This window comes from Bombina bombina, chromosome 3 (genome assembly GCF_027579735.1).
Source record: "Bombina bombina isolate aBomBom1 chromosome 3, aBomBom1.pri, whole genome shotgun sequence".
In the NCBI taxonomy this organism is placed as follows: Eukaryota; Metazoa; Chordata; class Amphibia; order Anura; family Bombinatoridae; genus Bombina; species Bombina bombina.
The window spans coordinates 268,532,934-268,542,893 of record NC_069501.1 but is presented as its reverse complement, the minus strand read 5'-3'; the positions used below and the strand labels follow the sequence as shown (position 1 = coordinate 268,542,893).

Below are 9,960 nucleotides of genomic sequence, written 5' to 3'. Positions count from 1 at the left end.
GTTGTATAAAGCTAGCACTAATATTATGTTATATAATTCTGCACATAGTGCAGAATTATGTAACATTATTTTCTAGGTTTACTGGCCTTTTAAGGGAGAAAGCAATCTATTAAAAAATATCTTTTAAAACATATTTTAAATCCCCTGCCATAGACATTCCAAATGCTAAAATGATATATACTGTGCTCTACAAAGGATATATGTGCAGCTTTTCCGTATCGTATAATAAATTACTGTAAGCTTCACGACAGTTTTGTTATAAACATTACTGTCTTTGTATCAATCATGCAATTGTATACTCTAGATGGATGTCAATTTAGATTTATGAAAGAAGAACCTGGAAGAAATCTGTTTATAAAATATGCATGAGGAAAGAAAAAAACAGCTTTCTCTTGCCATGTTTATATGATGCAGATAGAATTTTCATATTGGCGTTAAGAAACAGATTTAAGATTCCCTCTTCATCTCGATACTTGTCTGAACCAACATGGACAAAAAAAAAAGATTTTATATTAGCACCTTCAATAACTCATAAACATAAATTGTACTTTTATTCCTTCAACTGACAGGTTTTCTTATTTGAGGTCCTTCTTACCTGTAATTATTATAATATGTTAATCTTATTTTTAATTGATAATATAAAAAAAAGACACTTAACACTATTTTTTTTCTGCTTATTTTTGTTTAAATACTTTATAATCAGACCCACATTGTCTGTTAATTATCACAAAATTGTAATATCCCATTTTCTTTAGCAAAAAAAGTAGAGGAAAAAAAAGACAACAAACTTTCATAATTTAAAAACATCTAAATGCACAGTGATCTGATTCAATCACCGTTCATTAAAGATAACAGGACTAATGTTTTTTTGTTTTGTTTTTTTTTAAAGTGAATTTACCTCAATAGCCTTCTTTCAATAAACTAAAAGAATCACACAGGGGTGTTTAAATAAAAAATGTACCCCCTCTGCAACCATTTTTATTCAATTTTTACAGAAAGCATACCTTACAGAATCCAAGCTCTGGCACTGCAACATATCAAACTACTCTTGACAGTTTTGCTAAAAGGCAGCAAGAAGGATAAACAGAATTAACCTTTTTCCATAATACATAATATACAACTATAAAATTCCCAGCCATTAGTACAGAGGAAAAAAGCAAAGAATATGATAATATTCTGTGCCATCTAAAACTAAACCTCTATTCCATTTTTTTTAAGCCTAGAGTTCAATGCACACAAAAATATGTAAAAGTTTTGCAGCAGTTATTAATGTTTAAAATCCACAAAAGGTAGGAAATCATCATTGTCCAGATATCATCTTGGGAGGTATTCCTCAGGTAAACCTGTAAAGTTCCGTGCTCTTAGGGCTTTGTCTACCGTCCTAATGTATCCATCAATCAAATCCTTCATTTTCTGTGTAAATGGTTGCAAATTTGTCTTGCTAGACCCAACACGTTTGAAATTCCCATCTTTATTATTTTCAACACAAAGTAACCGGTCCTCATTTACTGGCAAATTTAAGAAAATTACGATTTCCCTCAATTTTCTAATGAGATCTTTCTTCAGCTCTTCATAGTGGACTACAAGAAGTCTCTTGCCATATTGGAGCCAGTCTAGAACATGGGAGGCCCACCATGACGCATATCCATTAACAAATTCTGGCCATTCTGTTTGAAAAACATAAATAACAGTACAATTAATATAACGTTTATATTCTATAGCCACTTAGTAAAGAATGCATAGCTCCTATAAACAATAAGCAAACAATTTAAATCTATGAAAAATAAATTATTTATTTTCATAACAATATATAAGAGAAAAATGTAAGCAAATATAAATCTTGTCAATTGATAATATGCCTAACTCTAACATATTGTATAAAATATTAATTATTTTAACATAATTTTAAAAAAATGGACAGTCAAAAGAGACCATATCAATTAATTATATTCCTTAAACTTATGTCTGCATTTCTTTTAGCAGCTTATGATTATTAACTTTGCTTTTTAAATGTTATAACACTAAGCAATGTGGCAATGGGAGTGATTCTGTGGGGTTCCTGGTGAATCCAGAAGGTACCATACAGCTTAATTCTTAGTTGTCCATGCAGTGCCCTGTCCAATTATCTTTGATTTTGAAACCTGTATCAGTAGAAGAGGCCATTATAATACTAAACAGGACAGCAGAGAGGAGAGAGTACCAATCTAATGTTGCCTCAATTCTGCCATCCCGCTACCACATGGCTATTGTTACTTGAATATTATTGACAAGGCCCAATGAAGACGAAACGATTGTCTGGGGTTGATGTGTTCCTTGTTCAGAGAGGAATTGCCTGGTATTTTGTCGCTGGACTGACCGTAATAGGCAGGATCAGACTGATATACTACAGGAAAGTTCTACTCTGTGAAAATCATTACTAGGCTAAAAAGCTGCACCCAGGTGGTAAATCGCCATAGAACAGGCTAACAATGGTATTGAGCCAGTTGTTTGTTCCTGCGAGTGTACTTCTCTTTGTATGCATTTAGTATCCCTATGGGAAAAAGGAGCAACCAAACGTGGACTCCTTGCTCAGTGTGCTTAGAGGAATATGGCTACAACTCACTGATGAGGCCCAATTAAGGCCGAAATGATCATCTGGGGTTGCTGTGTTCCTTGTTCAGAGAGGAATTGCCTGGTATTTCGGTGCTGGACTGACCATAATAGGCAGGATCAGACTGATATACTACAGGAAAGTTCTACGCTGTGAAAAGCATTACTGGGCTTAAAAGCTACACCCAGGTGGTAAATCGCCATAGAACAGGCTAACAATGGTATTGAGCCAGTTGTTTGTTCCTGTGAGTGCACATCTCTTTTTATATATATATATATATATATATATATATATATATATATATATATAGATATATATAGTGAAAATTGGGTTAGCCGTATTAGTCCAGTAGATAAGATGCTCAAATATTACAGTATTGCAGTATGAAGTGATACCTTTTTTATTGGACTAACGTAATATCAGATATCACCGCATTTGCTCTGACACAAAATACAGAGATCTGGACTTGAGTACACTGTCAGAGTCATTTAGGCAAAAGGGCTACAAGGAAAGGACAATATCTAAAAACACCACAGGAAAGGCTCCTATAATACAAAGAAAATGTAAAACAAAACAAGAACCCCTCTAGTAGTCACTTACTACCCTACTCTGGAAGGAGTATGCAAAATTATTAAAGAGCTACAACCACTAATTTCAGAGGACCCCACACTCAAAAAAATATTTCCTGAACCCCCCATACTAGCATTCAAACAACCGCCTAACCTGATACAGAGATTGGTCCGCAGCAAATTAAACACAGAACAGAAGCTTACACAGAATGGCACTGCACAAAGCAACAAATCACTCTGCAAACTGTGTCAACATATATGTGACAACAACACAGCCAGACACAATAACACATCATACAATATTAAATTATCTTATTCGTGCCCATCTGCTAATGTTGTGTACATGATACAGTGTACAGCGTGTGACAGAGGTTGCTACATTGGAGAAACTGGCCTAAAGCTGCATCTCAGAATGAATCTAATAAGACACTCGATCAAAAAACACAAGGAAAACGAATATTGCACCCCTGATGGTCATCACAATCAAAGTTCTTAAAGGGAATTTCAAAGACTCTAATGAACGAAAGACGCTTGAGAGGAAAATGATCACACATTTCCACACCAGAAATGAAGGACTTAATGTAGACTCTAGCTTTCTCACACACTAACAAAACTTTCTATAATCTCTCATCCTATTGTCTTATATTGGTTTATTTTTCTCTACATTCTCGTTTCAACTTTATTATATCCAATTGTTTTCATTCATTATTGTAGCTCTATTCGCGCATGCCATGCCCCCCCCCTTTTTCCTTTTGTTTTTCATCTCATCTTGCTGATTTACTCTCCTCTGTTTATTTACTCTTTCTGGCTATTCTCAGCTATATTCTCCTTCAGACACATCCTCTGCTATTTATGACACCCCATCTCACCTCTCATCACCCCCTCCCTCCCTTCCATTTGTTGTATGTAGTTTGTTTCTATATCAGATTAATCAGTATGCTTCAAACTGAGGAAGGGAGGAAAACTCTTGAAAGCTTGTCTTTGAAATATTATGTTAGTCCAATAAAAGGTATCCACTGCATACTGCAAATCTCTTTATTATATTATATCTATTTATTCTACTAATATCTATATATATATATATATATTAGTGAAGGGGATAACATCCCCAAAAACGTTCCTTTAAGTAATCTATTTGGAAAAAAGTGTGAGTGCACTCTTTTGTTTGAAAATAGCACTATATCATTGCACCCAGGCAGGTGACTACAGATGGGTCAAGCTGCAGATTGGTTTAATTATATATATATATATATATATATATATCTATCTCTATATATATATATATATATATATATATATATATATTCAGGTGGCCCTCGGTTTACGCCAGTTTAATGTGTGCCGTTTAGAATAACAACCCTTTTTCTTCAGTCATGTGGACTGCTATTGAAAAGCTTTTGGAAAGCAATGCACTAATTAAAATAGCCAGTAGGTGGAGCTGTCCGCCTTGTTTTGCAGCAAAATTATGCAACTTAACAGCCTTAAATGGATCTGTTTACACAGATCAGACCATATCTATCAAGCAAACAAGATTTATGCACCCACTTCCCTATTATCTTCCTGTCCAGCACCGCTTCACCGGTGAGGGTGCCTAACTGCTTAATCACTGCAGATTGAAATGCATAGAACTAGGTAACAGACCCCAATATTATCTAACATGCTACAATGCAGATAACTGATTGCAGAAAAAATGCAAGTAAAAAACATTTTTGTTCATTAAACTTAGTTTGATGATACAGTCTGTTGTGTGATTATTTAATTAGGTGATGTTTAGAAAACTGTTTTCTGTTCATCAAACTTAGTTTGATGATGATGATACAATTTATATTTTTAGGTTTATAATGTTGTTTAGCATTTAAAGTCTTCATCTTCAAAGCTTTAAAAATAATGTTTTAGGTGGTTACTTCATGACAATTTTGAGAGGGGGCCTGGAACCTAACTCCTCCCCTTCCCATTGACTTACATTATAACTGGGTTTCAATTTACAATGGTTCGATTTACAACCCATTCCTCCTGGAACCTAACCCTGGCGTAAACTGAGGGCTACATATATATATATATATATATATATATATATATAAACTCAAGTAAGTGCACTCTCACTCGCCAACCCAAACACAAACCAGGGTGCTCCTTAGCAGGATATTCAGTCAAGGTAAAGATAAGCACTCTACTGGATTTAATAACAACTATTTATTGGCAGTGACGTTACGGGGCATTCACCCTACCCTCAGGGTTCTGAGGAAGGGGTGAATGCCCAGAAACGTCACATGCAATAAAATAGTTGTTATTAAATCCAGTGATGTGCTTATCTTTACCTTGAATAAATATATATATATATATATATATATATATATATATATAATATATATATATATATATATATATATACTATACTATATACTATATCATGTGTGTTTATATGTGAATATACTGTATGTCTATAAATACATGTATATGTATGTATCTATATGTTTAAAGTCCTTTGGCTGCCTTTTTTATAAGATACCTGAGAACTTAAATCTTTGAGCCTTTATAACCTTTTGTGTTAGATGCTATTTTTGATGTGTTTTGTGCAACTTTTTAGTTTTGCAAAACAGTTAACCAGAGCTCTGAGGACACGTTAATCATTCTAGTTGTAAAACGCGATGGCACTCAAGCAATCGTGTTACTTTTAAGTCGTAATATGAACGGTAAGCCGATGAGTGCAAATATCTGTGATAAACAGTTATATAGCTGGGGCACAAATGTTTGCACTCCACTCTTTATCTGCCCCCTTAATGTCGTTGCCGGTGTTGGCATCTATTAAATTGTTTACAAGCAGATAATTTACATTTATTTTGTCTTTTAAAATAGCTGATTTTGCCTGTTGTATCCCCGCTATAATGAAAATGTCTTGTAATAAAAACTAGAAGGTTTAGATGAACTTGCTTTCAATGGGGGATTTAAAGCAGTCTGTATTAAAATGTCCATTTTACCATTGTTCCTCTCTGTGTATTGGTCATTGAATAAACAATGAAAATTAGATAAAGGAAACTTTATGTAAATAATTAGTCAGATAAGCTTATGGGGTCTCCTTTCCCTGCCAAGAGCAGCCCGATTTATCGGGTTATGGTTTCATATGGCAGAAACAGCTTTTTCATATGCAAAAATAAAAGTGCAGTTTTCCCATGTATTTAAATATCTGCAGCTTGTATAATAAGTCATTGTAAATGCATTAATGGGAAACCATTTTTATAGTACCACTGTCTCTTTAAAGGGACATCATACTCATATGCTAATCACTGAAACCTGATGCAGTATAAACTGTAAAAAAGCTGACAGGAAAATGTCACCTGAGCATATCTATGTAAAAAAAGGAAGATATTTACCTACACCAATCTCCTCAGCTCAGCAGAGTAAGTTCTGTGTAAAAGGTAAAAAAAAAAATGAAAGACATGAACAGCAGCCAATCAGCATCAGCAGTGTCTGAGGTCATGAAACTCTTTTACTGTGATCCTCATGAGATTTGACTTAACTCTCATAAGATTTCATAGTAAGCTGAATAGGGAAATAATATGAGAGTGCACAATGCTCATCCCCTAAGCTGTCCCAGGACAGACATACTAATATGCTGCTTAGAAATCCCTTTACAATAGGAGGTGGCTACTGAGAAAATTTTGAGGTTAAAATATCTTTCTTTTTTCTCTAGATATGTTCAGGAGATATTTTCTAGTCAGCTTTTTACAGCTATGCTGCATCACTTTACTAGTGTTTAAACATTTGGGTATCTATGGCCCTTTAAATAACGTGCCCCACATTGTTTTTATTGATATATAGAAGGACTAATATATACTTTTTAAATGCCTTATTCTATTCATTACCTTTACTTTTCCAGTGCCTCTCCTGTTGCGTAGCCAATGTTCCAGCATAATTTCCTGTTGAACTCTGCAATAAGCGCGTTGTAGGATTTCTAATAAGTAAAATTGATGAATCATACAATTTCTATTTCTCTCTTGCCCACTTTCATGGGTCCCTTAACACAGATTGTGCGGCCACTCCTCCAATGATTTTTTTCCACCCTTTAAATCCTGTCAAAGAAATGACTTTTTTAATTTTGCATATATACAAGCTATATATCAGACATCTGTTAGTGAAAACAGGAACATACTGTTCTCGTTAATCTCACTTTACAGATGGGCTTTCATTCTTAATCAGTCAACAAATGTCATGTCTTCCATGAATTTGCAGACCTTAAGAAAAATCCACAGGGGTAATATTGCTGTTTCTTCAACGCCTAATTCATACAATAAACTGAAACAAATTATAGTTTTATTTATAACCATCTTTTCTTGCTTTCTCTGTTTTAAAATCATTTGACCATTTTCACTTACATCCCTCTCCTTATTAATTTAAATTCCTTCAACCATCTGTTATTTTATCCTTTTTAAACCAACAACATTTCCTGAAACTTATTTCTCAAAATAAAATATTAATACAATATTTCATATTGTATTTTTTTAACTTGTATTGTAAGATACATGATTCTTAGTATAGTAATCAGTTGAAGCAATAAACCTCTACTTATAGGCTTAATTAATGAACTTAGTGCCTTTTAATAATATTATTTAAACATATCAGAATTAACCAGCATATTAAGGCCCATTTCAAGTGTGTGTGTTTTCATTGCTTTCCATGCATTTAGTATCTGCTGCTCACAGACACCAATTAATGACAAACAAGCTGCTTCAGGACTGCCATGGACACGTGAACTACTGATTATACTTTATTAGGAGTTGTATGTATAATAGAAACAATTAAGTTAAAATAATATATACATAGAGTATAAGTCCAAAATGTAGAATGAGTGTGGATCTCTCCATTTTGGACTTAATTTAAAGTGTGTTCCTGTACCCCTGGAGAATGTAGTTATATTTGATGATAGTATGGAGCTTCTAATTAGATAGATAGATAGATAGATAGATAGATAGATAGATGTGTATTGATATATATAATATATATTAACAAAATTGTGTTGAAACAACAACAGCAATAGCCCATGAATAATCAAATATAAAAAACAGCCCTTAAATAATACAAATTAAAGATACATTTAGAAGTACAAGTAAATAATGATATAATATATTATTTAAAGAAAAAAGTGTTTTCCTTACTCTACTAGGGGAGTAATTTTTACTTTTAGAAAATGTTATAACAAAGTACATAGGAAGAACAGAAAACAAATTGAGCATTATATAAGATAAGTAACATATAGTAAAGTTTGTGGAGTATTCAGGAGTTCATAAAATATCATAAAATATCACAATTAAGAGGGTTGGTTAACATGGTTAGATTTGTACTACGCTTTGTTTTTTTCTTTTCCAGTACTGTTTCACTCATCAACATGAGCCTACACAAAAAAGTATGTACCAGTGACTTCAGGCTCATAGTTAAAAGGGTTGCACATTTGAAGAAATGAATTATTATTGTAACCACAGCAGGGCACTGAAACTGCTTTGTATGGTAAACAGAATGATAGTTAAAATGGATGATTACTTTCTTATGCAAGTCCAAGAAACTGATTTAGATATAATGGAAATTTAATAGAATTACAATTAACATATTTCCTTTAAATGTCTAATATTGTATGAAACACAACAAAATTTCAGTTAACAATATTGTTTTCCTCCTTTTTTTAGGAACCAAATAGAGTTTCTATAGTCTCCTATATATTCAGAAGAGCAGTAGAATGGCTATGAAGTCAAACCTCCAGGGCACTTACATTATCACTTTTTCAAGAACATAAGTTATAGGGTCTGATGATCAAAAACTCGCTGCCATGGAGAGCAAATCTCACAAATCTTTAGGATTTATTTTAGACCTTATATTTTAAAATAAAGTCTCTCCTTCACATACAGAACCCTGCTAGTGAAATAAACCTCTCTCAATGTACAATTTATGTTTCTAAAATTCTTTGAGGGACCTCACAGTACTGACAAGGCTTCTGAGATCATTTAACCTGAGAGGAGATCTTTAGATCATTGGAACTATCTCAAACATAGGACCATAAATAATGCATATCTATGACTGGAAAAAACACTCCAGAATATGCCTAAGCTTTCACCATTCTTTAAGTACACACAATGGAAGAAAATGAGAACCACTCATTCTTAAGATTTTTTGGTAAAGAAATGGGATTGGTACAAGAAGATATGGTAGCTAGGAATGTAACTAGTTATTTATCCCGCTAGAAGAAAAGATCGAAAAACAAATCCTATTTGACTATTTTGAATGATACATAGAACCAGAGCAACTTCAGGAAATACATAAACCAGTGTAACCTCCCAATAAAATCTTCAGTACATCTACTTCAAATGACTCAATATATCTTTATCTGGTCTTTGAACTCCACTGAACTAAAAGGTGAAGGATTAAGGCCTTAAGCATGTCACATTTCAACTATGTGCTTGTATAGTGTTGATACTGTAACCACAGTATAAGTAGTGAAAGAGGCTACACCCAAAAGTAAAGTGATCAATATATGTAGCAGTGTATGCAGTGTACAATGGAAATAACTTAATATGGAGACCATTTGCTAGCAGGACAACATATTCTGTGGCAGTGTAGCAGGCAAAGCAAAAATCAGCCATATAGTCAAGTGTATTGATAACACAGTAGCATGAATGACAAGATGTACTGTAGGATAAAGCAGCTTTTATACATATGAAATAGTCGATTTAAAGGCATGATCCAGAACCAGCAGGTAGTTTAAAATGTCCTTTATTACAAATTCTTTTAAAACATATTTGCAGCTTCAGCTCC

The 9,960-nt window shown here is 33.4% G+C and overlaps 1 protein-coding gene across 1 annotated transcript in view; it reads right to left on the bottom strand.

The window, feature by feature from the left end:
* Window positions 1-943: 943 nt before the first annotated feature.
* WSCD1 (WSC domain containing 1) overlaps window positions 944-9,960 on the bottom strand; it is a 349,543-nt gene continuing 340,526 nt past the window's right edge. The window contains 5 exon segments of the mRNA XM_053706293.1: window positions 944-1,667; window positions 7,023-7,044; window positions 7,046-7,107; window positions 7,110-7,140; window positions 7,142-7,220. Of these exon segments, the coding sequence (XP_053562268.1) occupies window positions 1,315-1,667; window positions 7,023-7,044; window positions 7,046-7,107; window positions 7,110-7,140; window positions 7,142-7,220 (547 nt within the window). The 3' untranslated portion in view covers window positions 944-1,314.